The sequence below is a fragment of the Cyprinus carpio genome, chromosome B11 (assembly GCF_018340385.1).
Source record: "Cyprinus carpio isolate SPL01 chromosome B11, ASM1834038v1, whole genome shotgun sequence".
NCBI classification, from domain to species: Eukaryota; Metazoa; Chordata; class Actinopteri; order Cypriniformes; family Cyprinidae; genus Cyprinus; species Cyprinus carpio.
The window spans coordinates 16,034,794-16,059,278 of NC_056607.1; the positions used below are offsets into that span (position 1 = coordinate 16,034,794).

The 24,485-nt window shown below is 36.0% G+C and overlaps 1 protein-coding gene across 21 annotated transcripts in view; it reads right to left on the reverse strand.

Annotated features, from left to right (window-relative positions):
- Positions 1 to 24,485, reverse strand: part of LOC109064958 (neurofascin-like) — a 74,887-nt gene that overhangs the window by 24,134 nt on the left and 26,268 nt on the right. For 12 of the 21 annotated variants that reach the window (XM_042734191.1, XM_042734195.1, XM_042734211.1 and 9 more), the window contains exons 2-16: positions 17,369 to 17,427; positions 13,466 to 13,639; positions 10,943 to 10,960; positions 9,767 to 9,872; positions 8,593 to 8,783; positions 7,371 to 7,493; positions 5,526 to 5,696; positions 5,156 to 5,203; positions 3,133 to 3,244; positions 2,155 to 2,339; positions 1,930 to 2,061; positions 1,685 to 1,828; positions 1,491 to 1,602; positions 774 to 940; positions 503 to 650 (exon numbers count right to left, since the gene is read on the reverse strand). In XM_042734191.1, coding sequence (XP_042590125.1) covers positions 503 to 650; positions 774 to 940; positions 1,491 to 1,602; positions 1,685 to 1,828; positions 1,930 to 2,061; positions 2,155 to 2,339; positions 3,133 to 3,244; positions 5,156 to 5,203; positions 5,526 to 5,696; positions 7,371 to 7,493; positions 8,593 to 8,783; positions 9,767 to 9,872; positions 10,943 to 10,960; positions 13,466 to 13,559 — 1,751 coding nt within the window. In that variant the 5' untranslated portion in view covers positions 13,560 to 13,639; positions 17,369 to 17,427. The remainder of the gene's footprint in view (positions 1 to 502; positions 651 to 773; positions 941 to 1,490; positions 1,603 to 1,684; positions 1,829 to 1,929; positions 2,062 to 2,154; positions 2,340 to 3,132; positions 3,245 to 5,155; positions 5,204 to 5,525; positions 5,697 to 7,370; positions 7,494 to 8,592; positions 8,784 to 9,766; positions 9,873 to 10,942; positions 10,961 to 13,465; positions 13,640 to 17,368; positions 17,428 to 24,485) is intronic. The other 9 variants (XM_042734197.1, XM_042734192.1, XM_042734207.1 and 6 more) reach the window with 3 other exon arrangements.

Below are 24,485 nucleotides of genomic sequence, written 5' to 3' on the forward strand. Positions count from 1 at the left end.
TACTTTTATTTAGCAAGGGTGCATTCAATTAAATCAGTGACAGTAAGGACTTTTTAATTGTTAAAAACACTATTACAAATAAACACTGTTCTTTTGAACTTTCTATTCATCAAAGAATTCTGAAAAAAGATCTTAAAGTTTCCACAAAATATTAGGCATCAGATCTGTTTTTATGTTGATGTTAAATGTTTCTTAAGCACCAGATCAGTATATTAAAATGATTTCTGAAGGACGTGTGACACTGATGCTGAAAATTCAGCTTGACCATCAAAGGAATGAATTACATGAAGAGAATTCTTTGAAACTGTATTAATATTTCAAAATATTAGTGTTTTACTGTAAGACACTTATTTAAAAAAAAATCAATAGTGTACAGATTTGCACTTATTCAGAAGTTGAACTCAAAAGAAGTAATGCTGAAAGTAAATTTGGTTTATAACATAAAAAAATAGCACACAAGTAATTATGATTATATTGTGTAGGTATTGTTATATGACATTACATCAAGTTAGGGCTTAGAGGCTTGTCATCTTTTAGCCATGTGACCATAGCAGGAAGGGAAGGATCATGTTTAACTCGACAATCAAAGCGAACCGTGGTTCCTTTGGCTTGTGTGACATGTTCAGGTGCCTGCACTATTCTTGTGGGCTCTGAAATGCAGCAAACACACACAGAGTAAATGAAGGCATTCATGAACAATAATGTAATGTGTTCTCTTCAAAGAACAAAACAAAAACCAAGAGATATTTAGTGATTAATGTTTCAGGTCTCACCTTTAACCTCCAGGCGCACCTGATTCTCCATCTTGCCCAGAATGTTACTGGCAACACAAGTGTAGGTGCCTTGGTCTTCTGGCCGGGCTTGTTTAATCTCCAAAGTACCGTTGATGTACAACTTGTACTGACCACCATCCAGACCACTGCCTAGGCCATTCTTGAACCTGAACACACATGTACAATATATTCATGTACTTTTAATTCTAATACACAAAAGTTTGTGGTCACTAAGCTTTTTTTTTTTTTTAAGAAATTGATATTGTTCAGTAAACATGCATTAAATTAATCAAAAGCGACAGTGAAGACAATGAAAAATGTCACAGTTTCAGCAAAAATATAAAGCAGCAAATCTGTTTTCAACATTGATAATAATAATAATAAAAAAACACTTGTGCAGCAAATTTAGCATATTAGAATGATTTCTGAAGAATCATGTGACACTGAAGACTGGAGTAATGATGGTGAAAATTCAGCTTTGCCTTCGCAGAAATAAAATACATTTTAAAATATGTTCAAATGGAAAACAGTTATATAAAACTGTAATCTTTTTTCATAATATTACAAGTTTTTTTTTTTTTTTTTTTTGCTAAATAAATGCTTATAATATGTGTTTTAGAGGATTTTTTTATTTTAAATTGTAATGTATTTTTGTTTTACTATATTTTTTTTATATTTTCTTGGTTTATTTTTTATTTTAATTTGATGTAAGCTCACCAGCGCAGTTGAGGGAACGGTGAGCCAAAGAAAGGGCAGTCAAGGAAGGTCCTGTTGTTTTCAATGACTTTGATCAGCTGGTTCTTAGGACCTAGCATCCGTGGTGCCATGTCTAAGAGGAAAACAACATTAACATATCACAATCTTGTGACCTCTCTGAACTTTATTAAATGATTGACTCCATTGTTTCTTACCAAGGATGTTGACAAATGCATTGGCCAATAGATAACCATGTTCATTGGAGGCATTACATTGGTAAACTGCGCTGCTGCCTATCTGGACTGAATGGAACAGGATTGTGTCACCAAGAACTTGGCGGTTTGGGTTTGGCAGTGAACCTGAAGTAAAACAAAGAGCAGAAAAAAAACAAATGCAAAAATGTGTTATGATTCAGACTGTTAAAGTCAAAAAAGCAACAGTTCTTGCTTTCAGTACTCACTTTCAATAGGTTCCCCATTCATCAGCCATTGGATAGTGGGTTTAGGGTTTCCTCTGGCACGGCACACTAATCGTCCATTCTCATCAGGGGCAAGCACCAGATTGGTGGGTTTATCTAGCCAATAGGGAGCAGCTATACAGAGCAATAAAGAAATCTTAAAATGAAAAACAAACAGCACATATCTCATGAACAAGATCCAGCAATTATCTTTTCTCTATGGCTCACCTTTGACCTGGACTTCAACGGAATGGCGAATGCTGCCTATTTTGTTGCTGGCCATGCAGACGTAGTCGCCAGAGTCCTCCTCAGACACATTGAGGAGGCGTAAAGTTTTATTAAAGTTCTCAATCTTGACTTTTTTGGATGGGAGGTCTGCTCCTTTTTTAATCCAATCAATGTTAGGAGATGGGCTGGAAAAATGGAAAATGAAAAAGAACATCAAAAAAGAATAGAACAACACTTAATTGTAATTGAGAAATCTAATAACTAATACTTAAACTGGTGTATATAGAGCTTTTGGTAGCTGAATATGCTGTATACCCCAGTGTTGTTATTGTTAAAGACCCACTGTGGTGAAAATAAGGTTTACCATGTGCAAATTCTTTAATTAACACCAATCCTGAGCATTTTCTCCTTAAAACTGTGGCGTACTAAAAGGCATACATGGTTAACCAATCCTGTCAATGTGCCGGGCGATGCTTTTCATATCATTATTGTATTATTACTATCAGTTAACTGAGTGAAAGTGGAGCAGGTCTGAGCTTGTGCGACTGAGAGGAGGACTAATTAGCATATTCATGAGTCTGTGTATACTAAATGAGGTGAGGGTGTAAAGTTACATTCAAGCCATTACATAAAGAAATTATTTTCATGGGGACAAACATTTAAATATGTCATTTTGATTATCAAAGACGAGTTTTAAGGGATATAATTAGTGACTGCAGGGGGATTTTAACTAAAACTATTAAAAACAGTTTTCGGTAATTGAAATACATTTAAGCACTAAAATGACTGAATACAAAAAATAAATGAAATAAAGCTTAATAGAAATATATATATTAAAAAAAAAATGACAAAAGCACAAATTTAAAATAATAAAACGTATAACTAAGTTAAAATGAAAACTGTAAGTATAAAAATAAAAGCTAATTCTATACGAATAATAACTATAGTATTATATAAATAGCACTAAATAACACTTACACTCCAGCTGCTATACACTCTAAAAGAAGCTGTTCCCCTCGAAGCACTATCTTGGAGCTGGACAAGCCCTTTGGAGATAGAAAGGTAGGCTGGGTTTCTGGTACGTTACGTGCTATGGACAAAAAAAGAGAAAATTGTTAACATGTTAACATGCACAGAAAGAGACACTGGTATGAGGAGCTACTTAAAACTGGATTATTGTTATATCCAACTTGCAAATTCTATATGTATATATACAGTATTTACACACACAATATATCTACATTCGCAAATGTGAGAGACAAAGTCAGAATTAGCTTATTTTATCTCCAAATGTAATACTTCATTTGTGATATATCTATTTATTTTAACAAAAAAACTAAAAAACAAAACAAAAAGAAAACAAAAAGTCACATTAGAAGTGGTAAGACTTACAAACACTGGTTACATGTTATATATAACCAGTTTAGAAATATAATTAAAATTTCAAATATCAGTTTCTACTTTTATATATTAAAAATGTTATTTATTCCAGTGATGTCATTGATTCATTTACTCTAGTCTTCAGTGCCCCGTTTTTCTTAATTTGTTATTGTTAATTTTGATTTTGTGCTGAAGTTATATTTTTTATTGTTATATTTTTTAGAAATAGTTGTTTCGATGATGTTTTGGTGATTATTAACTTTTTTTTTTCAGGATTCTTTATGAACACAAAATTCAGAAGAATAGCATTTATTTGAAATAGAAACAATTTGTAACACCAACCCCTAATTTAATAAATGTCTTTATTCTCACATTTGATGCACCTTTAATGAATAAAATAATTAGTTCGTTAAAAAATATTAGTAACCTCAAATGTTTTGAATGGTTATTTCTTTAAAATGTATATGCTTTGTTGATGTTATTTATGTAAAATCTTTGCATAGATACATAAATACATAAATGCATAAATAACATAAGCATGAAAAAAGAATCGTTACTGTAATGACAGACAGATGGTTAGACATAAAATCCTGGTTATGTGAAGACACAGACCATCTTCTCCCTGAGGAAGACTTGATGAGCATGGCAGTATTAGTCCCTATTGTAATGTATATCTAGCAGTAAGATTAGCTCTCAGTTATTAGCATCTCAAGCAGTGCTCTAGGAGAGGGAGTGACAACAGCCTTTGTTGGAGACATTAAGTGGGAGGACAACGTCTGGGAGATTAGACTATGAAGCTGCCAGAAACACATGTTTCACGCCACTGTCACGTGTGTCTGTGGTGACAGCAGTGCCAGTTCCCTGTCAGTGCTGCCCCACAATGCCCTGGTGGAGACTATACGAACGATTCAAGAGACAAGACAACTTAAAAAAAAAAAGAAGCTTATGTCTGTCAGTGAACAGTGATCCCCACAATATTGTCATATGAATATTTGGTTGAATCTCAAAAAGCCATCAAGAACATGCCTGGGTCATATTAAACCCCAAAATCACTCTGCCTGTCTAAATAAATAAATAAATAGATGATAGATAGATTCCTTGTTAAATATATATATGTTTGTCACAAGGTTTGAATTTGACCTATTTTCTTCATATACTCAGTTCCACCCTTAGGCCATATCCATGGATACATATGTGAGGATTTGCACATGTTTATCATTGTATTAAAGTTGCTGAAATATTAATGAGCACCTCTTGCCTAATCTCCTTATTACCATTTCCATATCTCCATTATGAGCAATGTGATTAGGATAATTAAAGCAATTACAATCGAAATTTGAATACTGTTTCTTCAAACTATGATAGAATTTTGCTGACCCCAAAACTGCTTAGACTGATGTATTAAAAATCATGGTAAGTAACCTAAGCATTAAGTAGTAAGTTCTACAGTCTATAAATGCTATGTGGAACAACTTTCTTTACAATGTAAAGTATATTAAATAACAGACACACTATCTCTGCATTTCCTCTGCTGTATGTGGTTAGAAACAGCAGCGCTAATTCAGTTAGTGCTGTTTTACAGAAGCATACATATAAAAGGCTAGCTGTGTGTGGAACTCACCACCATACAGATCAGTGGAGTTGAGAAACGTGTCATTATAAGGTTCCTCTGTGAATAAATGGCAGTTTAATTAACATACAAAAACAGAAAAAAAATACACTCAATTACAACTTGGAAGAAGAGAACGATTTTGGATGAAAATGGAAGACAGACCATCCTTCAAGCCTCTTATTGACACTGTGATAGTAATCAATAAAGAGCCTCCAAATTAAAGTGCAAAAAGACAACTATCACAGATGTCCCCGGCAATACTACCTTCTCACCACTAGATGGACCACAACATTCACATATACCTTGAACAGCAGCACAGCAATGTATCAGCTACATCAAATTAAAGATAACAAGCGATCCTGTAGAAATCACCACTCACTTGTTTGCACTTTAAGGGTGTAGGGGTTCTTCTGTTGAATGGTGTGTGTGAACTCGAAGCGAGCGTTGCAGCTGTAGTCAGTTGTGGCATCTCTAGCCAGAACATTGGAGAAGAACAAGTCACCGTTCAAGCCCATTGACACTCTCTTGTCCTGTATTATGGGCATAATGGCTGTGGAGAAAAAAGAAAATCCTGACTAATTTGTTCAACTTAATTTGACATACAATAGGCGGCAGGTAGCAGAAGAAATGATGCTCAAGATGAGTGTGGGAATCACAGAAGCATGATTATTATCTTCTGGCCTGAAACATCACAAGGATCAGTAAATGTGTCACTCAAGGGAAGGAGCAGTGAAGAAGAGTGTGAGACGAAGACGAGATAATCTGCACTAATCAACAATGAGTCTGGATTTAATAATGATGTCTTTTTGGACTAAACTGTGTTGTGATCACATGACATTCTTGTAAATGGATATTATGTCATGTGTAAAGCAGCAAGTATATGAAAGGTGAAGTAAGTTGTCTTTTCAATATAAGGATGCGATTAGAAATATTAGCGAGTTTTAAATGTATCATATCAGTTGGAAATGTATATTTAGAGTACTTGTGCATGCTCATTTCCCCTATTTGAATTATATCTCTAATTATTTATATTTGAAACAAGTACTAATGATTTAACTGCATTGTTAAATGTAAACTTTAGCAAATCCGAAGAATGAATATCCATTTTTACAGTGGTGTAGCATGTTAAGCAATTAAGTTCTTAGTGTTTTATTTTTCATATATTTAGACAAACCAGTATAGAATTTTAATCATTTTAATCATCCTTTATAGGTTATTGGACATAATATATGCCAAATAATTATCAACTTTAAAACTGGTTCATTATTACAAAAACTTATTAAAAGTAAACTTATTTATATAATTGGCCTTTTAAAACATTTCTCTTAACCCAGTTTAATATGCAAACTACATTATAAAATGCAGCGTAAGTTCATAGTGTAAACACTGTGGTGCTATCAAAACATTTATTTGTTTGTCGCCAAACATTTATTAAAAGTGAACTTATTAACTGGCTTAGAAATTATTAATTGGCTTTTTCTCTTAACACGGCTTATTGTGAATATAACTACAGTATAAAATTGTTTGTTGCCTAACATTTATGGAAGGCAAAATTCTTAGATAAAAAGTCACTAGTCATAACTATATGTCCAACATGTGGCAAAATGTTGAAAATTTGATAAAAAGTCAAAAATATGACATAAAAAGTCATAATCATTATCACTTTTATGAATTACCAAACATGTATTTTCATACAACAGTGTTCATTTCTGACCAATGAACATGGAAGGGAGTGTTCAAGGAAGTTCAAATGTCTTCTTCATCGAAATGTGTACATACTATGAAAAGTAGTAGGAATTCAAGATCCATATTTAAGCCCTCTCACTATCACTGACACATTTTAAAAGAGATGTTTGTGACTGTACTGATAACAAACAACAAACAATCAGTCGAGATGTTTGATCAGAGCTTTGTAGCGTGTGTCTATGCGGCATGATTCCGGCTCTTTTGAAATGCCTCAGTGCCATGCTTGTTTCTGCTCTCTCAGCTTTTTGTCAGGTAGTGCAGATTCGCATGCATGCACTAGCTCAGCACTAAAGCAGTAACGCACACTTCTGTGCAGAGGACACAGACTGCATGACTGAGAGAGGGACAGAAAGTAAGGGGACGTGAGAGGGAGAGGTAAAAGTGAGCACGTAGGTGATGACTAAATGATAAAGCAACGGTGAGGAGGGTTGAGGTTATGAGATGCAATCAATGACAGGAAGTGATGAGCAACACTCACAGCTGTCCATCCAGAAGGTTTCAGGAGGGGGGAGACCAGGAGGAGGGTTGCAGGGCAGGACAAGTGATTCCCCCTCACGCACAACCACTGGCTCCAGAACCTCCTTCGGCCACAGCGGAGACTCTGAGCAATACAGACAAGTTTACCAGATTAGAAAATATAACAATTTAATCTATGCGAGATAATGTTGTTTTTATAATGCTTTCTGTATGCATTTTACTTTTAAAGGGATAGGTCATTCAAAAATGTCACTTTGATGTTTTTTCAAACCTGTATGACTTTCTTCCTTTTCTTTTTTGGAACCAAAACTATAATAAAGCTCCATAAATATATCATAAAGTAGTCCATATGACACAATATCACAAGTTTTATAAAAGTATATTGAAATTTTGTAAAAGGAACAAACCTAAATTTCAGCGTGAAGATTCAAATGATGCCAATTTTAAATGTCAATGATATCAAATTACACTGTCATATGTTTTGGTAACCAACTGCGTTGTGTAAAATGTAAAAATTATGAAACATGAAATATAAGAGCAAAGGTTGAGAGGAAGATTATTGGTCTGTTCCGAACACTTGAAATATAATGCAATTTACAGTATATAGACAACAACTTATTTTGCGCACCATGGAAGAATGGAAGTCATATGGGTTTGAAACAACATAACAATGAATAAATAATGCCATTATTTTTATTTCAAGGTCAAGCTTTAATTTTGTCTGACAGCATTTTAGTGCAACATAAAAAATAAATAAATAAATAAGAGTAAAGTCATAGAATTGTTAGATTTAAGTTTAACTTTATTCTCAAAATATTACAACTTAATCTCAATTCGCAATAACTTTATTTTCATATTGCTACAACTTTGTAAAATAACACAACTTTAATCTCTCAATGTTATGACTTTATTATCATATTTTTGACATTTTTTTCAAAAATACTGTGATATTATTTTTATGTGGCACTAAAACACCTTTCTAATATCGTGTGACTTCAGAATACTTAAAATATACTGTAGTGTAAGTCACATGAACTACTTTTATGATACTTTCATCTGTTGTGATGTTCTCCACAGAAGAACAAAAGTCATATGAGTAACATAACAACATGATGTTGAGTGAATGATGAAAGAATTTACATTTTGGGTAAACTATTTCTTTACAGACAATTAGCATGTTGTGTGTATGTTGTGCTTTGACATTACAGTAAAGCAGCCCTCACTTGACACTCGTAGTAGGATTTTGTTGGAAATCGCCGTGCCAAAGTCATTGTAGGCAAAGCACTGATACTCTCCTTCATAATCTTCCGGTTTCCCGCTGCTTCTGATCTCCAGTGTTCCGGAACGACTCCGCATGGTCACCCGCGGGTCCTTCCCCACGTTAAAGAACTTTCCATTCCTCCGCCATTGAAACCTGCACAAACCAGTTACAAACATGACGTGAGCCAACTTGATGCTGTTTATGTAATAGGTCCATTGATGGAGCTTTTTAATAAGGGGGTTTACACACACACATCAAACTGATAACAACAAAGACATGAATACCAAACCAAAGATGGCATGAGATGACAAATTCAGCTATTTTCAAAATCAATGAAATCCATTTTCTAAATGCATGTTACTGATCTCATTTTGAAAAATTCATCGGGATCAGCATGTTGACTTTGATCTTCCGTTGAAATGACATACTTCTCTCTGGTGACGTATGGTGGACTTCTCCAATCATTTTGTCCTAATAAGCCCGTCCTTTCTCTTTAAAAACCTAATGTTTTTTTTTTTCAATAATCAGATTAATTTGGATGTATGTCAGAATTTAAAGAAAAAAATCTGTCCCTACTTCTTTCTTATTGCGACTAAAAACTAGGATTGCGTGCTTGGAGTTGACCGGGTGCCATCTACTAACCTACTGAATATTCGGTGAGCGTGAACACTAAACTAAGCGTATTATTATACCACAATGGTTTTGCAGACTGGCCTGAGTGGAAGGTTTTGTAAACCCCAACAGACCTACAAACAAAAACAGGCACTCTGAATGGCCACACTGTGTTGAGCTGGTCAAGCCTGCTTTTCACAAACAAGAACAAGGGACCGGAGCCGGAGTGAGCGTCCTGCATATCTGATGGCATGAGAAGGGTACAAGAGGGAGGGAGGGTGGACAAAGCTGGCAGTGCCACTGTCAGTTTGGGGCATTGGGTGTCACTCTCACAAAAATGTGCTGTTCTTTGTCATGCCGAGACTAATGGACATCAAGTTTAATTAGACAGCGACAGAAGAGGAAGAATGAGAGACAGAGAAGTGATGTGAAAGTGGATGTATACAGTAGGAGGTTGCTGACAAACTGGAAATGTAAAAGTGGTGAGAGATGGGACGAGAAGGCAGGATTTCATCCATTCTCACGTTGGCACTGGAGTCCCCTTGGCCTCGCATTCAATGATGATGTTATCTCTGGGGTCCACAATGTAGTCCTTTAGTGACTGCTTCACAATGGTGGGGGGCTGTTTGACTGTGGAGGGAGGGACAAAGAGAGAGTCTTATCTCACCAGCACTGAAAACTCAATGCTATGTATACATATGCAAGCTCTGCATTTCTTGAAAAATGATTGTTCAATTCACTCTAATGGTAACATCAAAAATCTAGACACAATAAGCACAGACAGACAAAGTTTTGATTGACAGACAGACAAACATCAAATCATGTTGAATTTATCAGTATGTACATGATAAATAGTATTTGCTCCTTGTGAGTTTGTTTACTAAACATAAAGGCTAATTTGACTATGCTATCAGCTAGCAATAAGTTCATTGTGTCCTTAGAATAATTCATTTCTTTGTTACTATGTTTAAACCAATTCCCCCCAAAATAAATGCAAAAGTGCTTAGAATTGTGCACCTTCAGTCTGGGCCTGGCAAAAAGGTATGAGAGGTTGCAGGATGTACAGGTAGCTACAAACAACATTCAACAGACACAATATACAGTAGCTCTATATAGCTACTATTGCTTATATTTTAACAGGCAAGCTAAAATATGTCATTCATAGTGCTTCATGGGATTGTAGGTATTTCTCTAATCAAAGCAGTTAAATACAGTGTCTGGGAACTTTGTCTTTTTGGCTGATATTTTTTATTTTTTTTCTGTGCTTCACCTTGTAGCTGGTTGGTTTGGTTCATGGCTTTTTAGCCACAAGATTCCTGACTGCTCTACTCTACTTCTAGCTGGCTCAGAATTGTATTTTGGCATGGCTAACAAACCCCTGAAGTAATCCTCCCCTTCAAAGACATGGCCTGCCAAGAAGACATGCTCTTGGGCTTACATTAGAATATTAATCAGCTTTAATAAATGATAGACTTTATAATTTATCTAGAGTAGCACAGTGAACTTCTGTGAGCTCTCTTGAGACTGTGTTTCAGGGTCTTTTCAATGGTTTTTCTGGCCTGTATTGGCGCTAACTGTAACATCATTGCAGTAATAACTCTGTTCTTTAGATTTCAGATGTGATAAGTTTTGTTGTAAGCTCTATTAAAACCAGCCGCTGATTTAATGAACAAGTTAATCCGTGTTAATGAAGCACTTACGCTCTTGCTGGATCTTTGCTGTTAGTTCCAAGAGGGGCGGATGAAGAGAAAAACAGTTCAATTGTGTGAGTAGTTAACAGAGAGTGAGGAAAAATGGCCATGATGACAATAATTAAAACATTTACATTAATATATTAAAATTGTTTACTACTGTTATAAGACAAAAGACAAAAAAATATTTTAGTTAATGGCTGCTAAACTCTGAAATATGATTGCTACAGTTATTATAAACACAACACTAAGCCTACTTTATCATATTAACACCAAAAATAGCAACCAAACAAATAAACTTACCTGTTAATGGGCCACCAGATGAATGAAGCAGAGAGAAAATTACAAAAAAAGAGGGGGAAGGGGAGATACATTTTAAGACTGAAAAAAACCCATCATATCAAAAATACATCACTGTCACATTAGCAAATCATAATCGGTGCATTTATCTTCCCCATATGGCAGTATATTTAATCTTTGACTGTCTTTCTTTGTCAGTATGTTAAAGTGACTGGCCTTGCAGGGGGTTTCTCACATTCGATAATAACCGCAATCAGTGTGATGTATGTTCTCAGAAGAGTCAAGAATTGCTTTTGCAATTGTGCTTTGCTAATTAAAGAATATGACCTTCATATTCAGGTTATAGCACCAGAAAGCACCCATGTGTCTATTGTGCTTTTCTTCGGATAGTGACAGGTGCATCTCTGGCTCTGTGCCATTCATCATCTGACATCAATCATAGCACATAAGCACGGTCACACGGGGATGTGTAATGTGCATGTGTAAGGTCAGCTGGGAGCTGATGACAACCCTCGTCAATAGAAATCACATTTGGGGAGGGGGTGATATTGGGAGTGATGGATCATTAGGGAGATAAAAAAAAAAGATTATTATTTTTCTGTATAACTCTGCTTTGATGTCAAATTAATAAATAATATTTAAAAAATGTAAATATATTAATATTAAATTAAAATTAAATTAAATTTATGCATTTAGCAGACGCTTTTATCCAAAGCGACTTACAGTGCATTCAGGCTATAATATATATATAACATACTAAATTGTAAAATTATTTTAAAATATTACTGCTTTTACTGCATTTTTGATCATAAGGATAAATAAATGCAGGCTATTTTTACTGACCCCAAACATTTGAACTGTAGTGTATATGTACTGTATTTTAAACATCATAAAGTAAATAAATCATTAATCTGTTATAATAAACTCAATTTTATACTATATGTACGGTTTATAAATGTATGTAACTGCTCTGTCTTTCGATCCAAACAGGGGTCCTTGGTCTTTAAAATGCTTTTGATGGTGCGTGTAATATGGAGTATAAGCGTACAAAAGAAGACACAACACAGGCGCTAATAGTGTGATCAGATGCTTGTCATTTCCCAGTAGCCCCTGCTGCTGAATACATTCAGAGAGGTCAAGAGGTCAGAGGGGTATTATGAAGTGCTCAGGGACAGGATCAGTGCTCCTATCAACTCTCTCTGCACAGATCAATAGAGATTCACACAGACGGGCCTATAGTGAAAGCTGGAGATAAAGTGGGGAGAAACGATGCAAAAGACAGAATGCGAGAATAAGGGAAAATGAGAAAAAGAGAAAGGAAAAGAGAATGATGGTGTCCTGGGAATACAGGCGGAGAAGGGGAGTTGGGGAGGTGCTGACAGCCCCTGGTCAGGCTGAATCTCTCTATTGTTGAAGCTGGTGAGCACTGAGCGCCGCTGGGGTGTCTCGCTCTGTATGAGCTTTCAAATAATTTTTCATAAGAGTGCAAGCCAAACCTGGATGGCTATTATTAGAAGGAAACAAATGCAGTTAGGCAGCAGAAGGCAGAGTGGATTTATTGGTTTCTTTGTTTAAGATGCAGTTCAGATAGAATGGATTTTCCTCATTTATTACGTTGTATAAATAGTATGACCATAATATAGAGCGCAGCTTATAGCAGGACAGTAGGAATGTGAAACTTCATATTTTCAAATTTGCTTAGCTGAATAAACAGTCTAGAGTGGAATTATTGACTGCCAAGTGAACATGAAACCACTCATATTATATTTTAATCAATCATTCTGGCACAGCACTGATGGACAATCTGATGCCTATTTATACTCACATGAAAATATATGTCAAAGTTGTATATTGATATCACGCCTATGATTTAATGCAAAAAGGTAGAACAATAACCCCATTACAGCCTCAAAGAGTGGTTTAAAAAAACCTCACCAAAAAAAAAAAACACATTAGTGCAGAGTGTATAATTCATGTTGCGAGTTTAAGTGGCACACTATGGAGGTCTGAATATGTGTGTTTCTGTGTGATGGGGGATGGGATTGTAATTCTCTGTCACCTTGTATATAATATAAATTTGACATTTTATATATATATATATATATATATATATATATATATATATATATATATATATATATATATATATATATGTAATTGTATTTGCAATATTTAAATTTCATATATATATAACATGACATATTACAATTTATAATTTCAATGATAACTTACGGTCCAGTGGGACTTCGATTGGAGCCGCCACCTTTGACAGCAGCAAGATTATTGACAACACTGCCAGTGCCGCCCATCGCTCCTGCATCCACATCTCTCTCCTCCAATTGGCTGATCCCTCCCGTCCCAAGTCCCTACTGATTTACTTGAACGCTTTTAGATGTGCTGTATGACCTGTGAAAAGAAAATGCTTTTTAAGGAATTTACTCAACATTACTGTGACATTTAGGATGCAGCACCGGCCTTCCAAAAAGCACTCATCCTAGAGTCCTATTCATCAGCAATTTGCAGGGAGACTCTTTAATGCTAAAATACACAATTTTGAGCATGTACTATGTGCCTGCTGTGTTCACGAGTAAAGCAGGCGTGGGCTGTGCATGCGTGGAGGTTTTCAGCTGGCCTACATTCGCAGTTGACACTAACATTCCCTGGGGCCAATGGCCCTCTTGCAGATGAATGCGGCATCAGCGCATCACCACACCTACACAACACCATGCAAACCTCCAAACCTGAAAGAAAAGGACTGTCAATCTGCTCCCTTGATGGGGCACCGCACCCCAAAATGGAGGACAGGGCTGTTATACAAACCACTGAGATCTGAGAGCAGACGTTAACTCCTCTGGTACATCTGTCAAATCCTGCTTTCATAAAACTGACAGTCTCCCCACACTGACTGGAGGTCAGTGACAAACGCTTCCCTGCAGATACCATCTAGTTGGAATAGTTGATCTTAGAGTCATTATTTAAATGAGCAGCCGTGGCACTGTAATTCACATGCCTCAGGTGGTCTGGGTAGCAGGATCCTTTATTATATGGAAAAATTAAAATTTTAGAATCATTGGCTGGAGCCTTGCTCTCTCTGCTCTACTGAACACAATGAGTCTAAATTGATGGTTTTCCAGCATTCTGCTCTTGTGGTTTGTTGTTCGATTAAGCAGATATTACAAACTGTATGTTCTCTGTCAGTGTGAAATGTACTAAACAGATGGAAAAATGAGAGTTGGATCAAGTGAGAAATTCCTTCATCACACTGATGTGATCATTATCAAATATCCGAACACAAACCATCTGCTGCATTGGTTTAAAGTACCTCATCTTCCCTAGGGGAAGACAACACATGCCACCTATTCATATCATTCAGTCAAGAAGGGCTAAAACTGATTGTAACATGTAACTGCTGAACTACTAGAGCCTTATTTAAAAATGCAGTTAAGCAAATAGTTATTCAACACTTACTGTATGTGAATGTTAAGACACAAAGGAGGAGAGTATACAAAAAACAAGACAGATAAAGAGACATCGTATCAAAAACGCCCTTCAACTTGACCATCATACTCGTCATAACAGAGTCCAGGTGGTTAGAGAGAGAGACGTCTGAGGCCTGGAGAGAAGATGGGCTTAAGCCAGAAACAATCTGCCAGAGAGGTCACTGTCAGCCCAGGTACACTGCCATCCTTTTATTTCTTATTCAAACTCTTTCAATGAGCCAGAATATCTTTAGACTGCCAGGAATCCCATAAGCACAGTTACAGAATCCTGTTCAATTCTATTACCACTTTGGTGTTTTGGCCATAATAAGTCTGATACATATGCGTACAAGCAAATCCACACATTTATATAGCATGCATGCCCCCAGGACGAAACTCCTCCGGCAGGAGTTCTCTGGCAGGCTCAGCTGTCTGAGAAACTCACAATATGTTGAATGTCAGTACAGTAATGATCTAACCCAAATACTGAAAAAGACTTGAGGAAACCAACAGCATTGTCGGTCTCATCCCCCATCATTCTGAGGCTTTTCAGTTCATTCCCAAGGAGCGAACTGAAGTTTAGACACATCTGATGAACTGCTTTGTGCTCGGTGAGCTGTAGTATATTGAGATTACAGAGAAGCATGTGTGCTAATAGCATGTGACCCCAGCAATGTGAAGACAGGATTCATGGCACACATCCTAGACAGGGTGGAATAGGGTTTGAACCTGAAAAGCTACATAGAAATATTCTTTAAAAAGTTATAGAAACGACGAAAGCACACAACAAAATTATTAATACTTCAACTAAAATTAAAATGTAAAACATATAATATTAGGTGATACAGTATATAAAAGCTTATAAATATTAAGTCTGTAATAGAGGTGGTGACACATTAAGCTAAAGAAACATGGAACAAATCACATTGAGTCTTTTTGGTGTTTAATATTCTGTTTAATAGTCTTTGGTATTTGTTAAGGTAGGAAATGACAGTTAAAAAATAATATAAATTTAGGGGAAAAAATGAAATTAGTAAAAAGATTTTCATGGCCAATAATAAATATTTATGGATTTAAATTTACCTGCTTTTGCATGGGGAAGTTAATTTTGGACCACTTCAGAAAAAGCATCTTCCAATCACAGCTAGACCCTATTTAACTCCAGCCCTTAGTTAAATTATTTTCAAATTAGACTTCACATTTAATTATGTTAACACCAGCTCATCAACTGCATTCTGGGATTCATTAATGCCATATCATTAAACAGCCTGTGTGCTCTTATTTGCATGGATGTCTAGATGTATCCATATTTCAAGTTAGAATCCTTTCATCAACAACCAGAAAAAAAATACTGCAGAAAAACAGAAACTTTTTGTTTTTACCCAAATGGCTAGTTAGATCTGGGCTGAAGGGAGTGAGGTGGGCTTCATCGTGCAACTAAAACAGTCATTTACAACATAATAATTCTAAAACCCACTTGAGCTCCATCAGAGCAGCTGAGTGGGCATAGTGTCGCACTCTTCAATCGTTAATGGTCCCCGCTAACACAGCTTATTAATGCATGATGACAGCAGCACCCACTGGAAGACCTTATTCTGTGAGAAAAGTGACACATTTTGAAATAATTTTGATACACTTAATGGGTGCAGTAAAAATTTTACAAAGACATCTAGCATTCTGAATAAGAAAATGGACTCTGGAGAATCAATGTAAGTAATACCAACATATATTGTACAGAAATACATACATTATGTGTGTGTGAGTGTGTGTGTGTGTGTGTGTGTGTGTGTGTGTGTACAGACAATTGAAAAATTGAACTAAATGGCACTGTGAGGTCAAATGTCCTTGGTGCCACTCTAGGTTGAAGGTCTAACAGTCTGGGGCTTCATCTCTCTGTCTCTCTCTCCATGTCCCAAGTGTGATGATGGTAGTACAGCCCCAGGCAGTCTTCTCATCCAAACACACACACACACAATACCCATACTCCCACTCTATAAATACTCACATGGCCATCACAGCCAATTACCCTCAGTGGAGCTGTGCTTCTCTGCACCAGACGCCCAACTCACTCCTCCTCGGACCCCCTTCAGCACTGAGACAGATTCTGCGGATGCTGGACTAGATGCCCCCTACAGCTGTCACTTACACACACCATATGCATGTTTTAACACTCCATTTTCAATAGACTTGAAAAACGTTACACTCGTTTTACCTGAAGGCATGAGAGAGATTTTCCATAGTGTCCCACAGACAGTGTTGACACTAGAGTAAGTATTTATATATGATAACATACATCGTTCACAGTGACATAAGAAGGTCATCTGATACCAAAAAATGTATCCAACATTTAAATGAATGAATGTATAGTGTATTAGATAATACATTATAAAACGACTTTCTAGAATTAATTATGACTGGTCAATCACAGCATTCAGTGTTTAGATGTTTCTGTATAGTGACCAATGAATGTTAAATGGTGTTTGACTAATAAAATAAAATAAATACAAATTAAATTAAAAAAAAATGTAATAAATATTGTAATGAATTAGCTTATAACATTACTCTCTGAAATATTTGACTGATAATTCTACAATCAAAACAAATTAAAATATGACAGCTGCAGGGCAATCAAGATAAGTATATAATATGTACTTACACAAAATGGTTGGAAATTTGGCCAATTTCAAGGTTGATGATGGCAGAGACTTTTAAGACCTGTAAAGACAAAAAACAGGTTTTTATGATAATTTCCAGACCTGTGTTGATCCAGTATTCCAGTATTCATTTGTTATTATTGCTGTAATATCTAGTATACGGCTGGTTTTTAATAGAGAAAGTCACACAGAAGAAAAACGTATTAACTCTCTCTTTCAGTTTTCTGTCCTCTACCTGCAGACACGAGAGGCTTTAATATCCACACGATTTTAAAAAGTTAACCGTTTTCTGTGAATGTGTGAGACTTCCGGTTAATTAGCCACTATAGGGAAATAATGAGAAGAATAACAAAGTGCAGTAAATGGTAAAACTGTTTGCACTACAAACCAGTGTGTTCATAATTAAGATAATACGTTAAAATAATATGGTAAGACACCAGTTTGCAATATCAAACAGCAAATTGAGCTTTTGTACAGCTAAAAATAGCTGGAAGCGAATGACACCGGAAGCCAGACATATAAAATTTTACATTACAAATGGCCGTGCCCACTCTCATGGGAAAAATAAGGTGGATAACATGAGGCATTACATTTCACATCAAAATCTGTGGCCCTGAAGACAGACAAGATAACTGAGTAGCCTACTGGACAGGAGTGTAATCTTGACCTCTGAGACACAAGAGCTTGACCTCTGTCAAACAAAGGGACTACAAGGCCTTGCCTGACTTGACATAATATTGAGATAGGAAGTGAAGGAGAAAGAACAGTTAAAAAGAAATCAGGGAGTGAGAGAGACATGACTAATATAGAGCGATGGATGAAGTGCTGATAGATGGGTAGAGTGAATCCTGCTGACATCTCGTTCTCCTGTGGCACACAGCACAGACTGATCTCTATGGACATGAAAGACGCTGAGTAGGAGAACATACGGGAAATACTGTGTGGATGTGAGCATGCTCAACACATGCTAGAGATGTGTGACTTGGGGACAGCTTGTCTGTGACCATTACATTTCCCAGTTGCACAATTCTGAAATGTCCTGAACACTTAGGTTCATAACATTTGACCTAACACCATTTGTGCTATTAACATGTATGATATATCATATGGCTTGCTTAGGAGAGGTGTGCTTTCCCTTTTCCTTTACCTGGTAGACAATAAAATGGGTGGAATAATCCCATAGATTTATGCCACACAGCATCACAATACAGTTGTCAGCCCTGTTTTTCAGTCCTTAATATGGTTATGTACAAAAACAGTACAGTCATTTATGCTTATTGGTAAGGAATCCAGGCTCCTAAGCACACCCTTACAACCTCCTAGTAACACCCTACTAACTGTATACTGTACTAAAACACTGAAAAACCTCAGAACATCCTAGCAACCACATATTAAACCCCCAGATCACACAACAACCACTCTTCTACAAAGTAAAAGAACAGCAACACTGCAGTTCACCCTATAAACTGAATTTAAAGGGGTCATATGATGCCATTTCAAGTTTTCCTTTCTCTTTGGAGTGTTACAAGTTGTTCATGAATAGATAAGTTCCCTAAAGTTGCAAAGACTAAAGTCTCAAACTCTAAGAGATATTCTTTATAAAGTTGAGACTCGTCTACTCCCTCCTAAAATGCCTTGTTTAAACAAGCCCCCACATGTCTACGTCACTGTGTGGGAAGATTTGCATAACATCCCCCAAATGTCCACGCAAAGAAAGAAGTTATAACTTTTATTCTTGCTGTAGTATTGTTGCTGCCGCCGGAACAGTTCAACCCACATATTCAGATGTGTGCAGCGCATTTTATGAAGGACGAGGACTGTTTCCTGGGAGATTAACCTACAATGCAGTTCTGACTCACAGCCTGTAAGTACATTTTCATATTTAAAGGATTTGCCACTGATGATTCAAATGCGAGTTTTGAGCAGTGTAGAGTAGGCGCTTGTTGTTTGTCATTTCTCCAATCACAAATGCAGACATGGTTTTATGTTTACATGGCGTGATCCAATGCAACACATAAAAAGGACAGTATAAGTAATTATAATCAGTAATTATGTCCCCAATGGATGCACAAATGCCTCATTTGTAATGCGTTTTATTGGTTTTGTCTCATCGCACCGGAACACAGCATCACAGTATGGTAAGGGGCGTAACATTTTCATCACATGCTTGAGGTATTCAGCCAATCACAACGCATTGGATAGATGGTCAATCAGAGCACACCTTGCTTTTCAGACCGATGAGTTTTGTAAAAATCGACCGCGTTTCAGAAAGGCGGGGCATAGAGGAGAAACAATAATATACAATATGTGGAAAATAATGTGCTTTTTGAACCTTAAACCACATAAACACATTTCATTACACCAAATACACAAAATAATGTTATTTTTTAGCAATGTCATATGACCCCTTTAAAAATGCTAAAAAACACCAAAACACTCTAGAAACCACTTAGAAAACCAACATCTGAAGAAATGGCGCACTTTGCATTCCCAGATGAAGGTTATAAACCCAAACTCACAGCAAGATGTAGAGATGGAGTTTAAGACACTCCATGCATTTAAATGATAACTGTTTGTGTGGAGCAGCATTTACTTTGAATGGAGCCACTCTGAGATGCAGGTACATCACCTATAGGCATGTATATATTTAAAGCACATATATTACATTGCATCACATATATTTATTTAATTGAACTATAGCGTTTCTGAATTCACAATAGCATTATGCTTTTTTAGATTTTTATGGGCTTTTTATGCCTTTTATTAAGATAGAACAGCACAGAGATGACAGAAAAGCATGGGGTGGAGAGAGGGGAGCGGGATCAACAAAGAACCTTGAGACAGGAATCAAATTCAGGACATCGTGATCGCAATTGCACTGTATGTCAATACACTTGGCGCCAACAGCATTATGCTTTATAATTTTAAAATGGGTTTAATATACCATGCAGCCTTGGAAAACGGTCTAATAATGCATTCCGTGGAATGCACCACTTCCGTTATTTTGCTAGTTACTTGACAAAATGCAATCGAGGATTTTTTTAAATCAAGTACTCAAATTGAATAGAGGAAATATGACAGCCCTATTTTTGTGTAACAAATGTGGACAGTTCTGAGGGAAAGGACAGACATGAGGACACGTCAAACCAGAAACACCCACAAAAGCTGGGAGGAAGGTGGTCTGAACTTCTGTTCTCGTTGACAACCAGACAACCCATCAGTCACGCAATCATACACACAGCCTATTGCTCAAACTTCACCAGACTTCTTCCCAGGAGCTCACAAAAGGTTCTTTCTACCTCCCTCAAAGCACAATGTTTACATGCTCCTTTAGTTTTACAGCTATTGTCTGTTTGTCGCCCAAATATCTCATATTGTCCAGTAACATCTGCTCCTCACAGAATACACTTCCTGTGTGACCTCTGACACCGTCCATTACTGGATCTTATTAGCCTTTACAGGTCAGAAGGCCACAGTAATAACGATCCACACAGATGGGCAAAATGGTCCAATATGCAATGTCATCCAACTAAAGCCTGGTTCTGGACATACTTATGCTTTAACTTGCATGGACAAATAAACTAAGACTTCAGTGAAGGTAAGACAAGTGTGCAGAGCTGTGTGGATCACATGGTTGGCAGGAGCGATGGTTCAGTGTTGCAGAATGACCTAGTTATACCAGGAGAGAGGATGGAGAGAGTAGATGCAGGGAGGGGGGCGGCAGGGAGAGGAAAGGGAGGGGATACAGAAAAGGGGTACCTCGGAGGAGCAGAATGAAAAGTAGTTTGGTGGAAAGTGAGAGGAAGACGGGGGGAGGAAGGAAGACGGTGGAAAAAGCAATGGAGTGAAAGAGGCATATCTCCAGCCCTAAGGGGAACAATAAATCAATCCTGCCTCTTCCTGATTAGAGCTGAAACTCTTCCTCCTCCTCCCACTCACTGCTGTCAAATATTACCTGATGTATAATAACACCTGCAAAAACCTGGAAAATGACACCGTTTATGCATAAAAGTTAGTCTAAAGTTCTCTCTGGTGTGGATTCAAAGCTGATCTAGTAATATGCAACCAGAAGAGGCAAGAGCTTTCTGGATGTTTTACCGGAAGCTGCCAGATGCTGACCTACTCTACTGAAGGTGGGATGAGGGGGAACCTTGCGGCAAGGAGAAGATCTGGGTCATGATGCTCTGATGGTCTTGTAGTGACAAATAAACAAATTTAAAATATTTTTGACATCACTGGTTTTAAATGACCTTATGGTGAAGACTTAATCACATGAAAATCAAACGATGGTTCATTTTTTAGGTTGACATATTTAAAATTATTGAATGAATGTACTTAAAATATATATATATATATATATATATATATATATATATATATATATATATATATATATATATATATATATATATATATTTTTTTTTAGAAAGCTTTGAATGGGGATAAATTATAAAAACAGCTTTGTTTTAACATGCTGAGAGTAGCGTAGGATGAAATCCTGAATGTGTCAATTAGATGGTGAAACTAAGACATTTATGTAAAAAGGATGCATAAGTTTGATCAAAAGTGACAGAAAAGACATCATACAAAACATTATGTTATATTATATTATAACATAAAGTTCAAAATAATTTTTTTGACATTTTAATACAATACATTACAATATAATACAATATAATATAATATATATTACAATTTCAAACAAATGATTTTGAACTTTCTGTTAATGAAAAACTTCTGAAAAAAATGCATCATGGTTTAAAAAACAGAATAGAACAGAACAACAGTTTTCAGCACTGACAATAATATTTCTAGGAAATGTTTCTTTAACACCAAATCAGCATATTATAATGACTTATAAAAGATCAGGCGACACTGAAAATCCAGGTTTGCTACCACAGGAATAAATTATAAAAATTATACTTTTTAAATTGAAAACCACTAAATTAAATACTGTTTTTTATCACAAAAAAGCAGCTTTGCTGAGCATAAGATACTTTGGTTAAAAAACATTACAAAAATCTAACCAACCTCAAACCTGAACAGTAGTGTAGAAGTCAATAATATATAAATTTAAATGCTGATAATTCAACATTAAATATTGATTCAACAATTCAAGTGTTGCCAATAATGGATATTTAAAAGTAGATTTAAACCATCAAGTTGAAGGAACAACAATTAATGCAAAGATTTAAAACCTTGAAGAGATTTTGACCACACAATCTCTTTTGTGTCCCCCACATGATCATTCAAATCCTTTTCAAATCTAATCATCATATCATCATCCCAGAGATGTTACTAAAAACAGTTTTCTGTTTTTCCCCTTTTAAAATGCCCCCTAAGAATTGTGTCTGATTGGGGTCACTAGTAGTTTTATACACCATTACATGTTCTGAATCAGATATCTAAAGGGAGTTTGTTCACTATTCATCACATACTAACCTAGCAGTGGGTTTTATCGGTCTACTGCATGTCTGAAAAACATGCTGTGCCACAACTGAAATATTTAAGACCCCCGTCTTCTCCTATACCCTTAAAGACGACCACCCTCCTACATCCTTTCAGCTCAGCTTTAGTCTCTTCCATTCTAAAGTGAAATTGGATTCTGCCTAATCTCCGCCAGCACATTCGCTTTCCTCTCATTTCCTCCTGCACTGTTTAATTCAGTATTTATCCAATCACAGAAAGGTCACACATTGGAGTAAACAGACCAATGGAAAACCTACTTTGATGTGTTCTTGTATTGATTTTTTATTTCATCCTATTTATTCCGTTTTAGTGGATTATAAAAAACGTTTTTGCCGTGTGGATATCCTGTAACTCAATAAGACAAGATGAGTTTGTGCCTCGGGAGAGACAGCGATAGGTGGCAAGACAACAGGAACCAATCCTATGGCGCACACACCCAAACCAGCTCTCCTGCTAATGACCCAATTCATACATACTAATATATGTTTTTAAGTCACTTGATTGTTTCTTTTTATCTTCTTATTTTCTTCCTGCCCACATCTGAACAGAAATGCAACCCAGCTGCTCATAATCCGAACTCTTCTCGCCCGAGTTCCCGCCATAGACAACCTGGTCGCTAGGGCTCCATAGCAACAACATTGGGTGAGGGGTGTTTGTGTGTATTTATTTTTTTTGTTGAGTATAACACTTATCCCAGAGGAGGAGTGTGCAATGCCCATTACCAAGCCAACGTGTGCAAATCCGTTATGGGGTAGCAATGTGTTGTTTTTAAAGTCAAGAGAGAAGGTACAAAATGTACAACCTTTTTATTTACATTATCAGGTCTGTTAAGCACCACATTGTTAAATCAGACTCAAACGACAGGCTTTCAGACATAAAAATTGCAAATAAAAATGAAAACGATGTAAACTGCACATGTGTGCTGTTGCTTGGATACTAAGTAATAAGGGTTCATTAAAGGTGCAGCAGCTGTGTGATACTACACAAAACAGGATTAAAAAAAAAAAAAAGAACCTATGCTAAAAATATACCACACAGTATATTTCTGAATAAGTTCCCTTTTTAAGCATTTTAGGAACAGCTTTAGAGAAATCAAAATAAACTAACTAGCTCTGTTTATACGTATAGATTGAGAGGTCACATATGGGCCAGTTATGAATATTCAATGAATGCTGATTCCTGTGAAGCTCACAAAAAACCCTATTGACAGGTTTAGACAAGTGTCTTAAAAATAGATGAAAAGAAATGTAGATTTTTTTTTTCAGATGATGTACTGACTATTGATGTATCATAAAAATCATAATAGAAATCATAAAGTATGATAAAAATCTAACTTCCTCTATTATATATATTTTTTACAATTACACTCTTAAAAATAGATGTTTTATTGTCATCTCTTTTTCCAACTTTAACATCCAAAAAATCTTTCAATTCCGCAAAAGTTTCTTTAGAAAAAAGGTTTTTTAGATGATTAATATATATATATAATATACTGTATATATATATATATATATATATATATATATATATATATATATATATATATATATATATATATATATATATATATGTGTAAAATAGCAAGTGGAACTGAAAATGGTTTTCCAATGGTATTGCTGTGAAATCCCCCTTTTTGAACCTTTAGGGAAA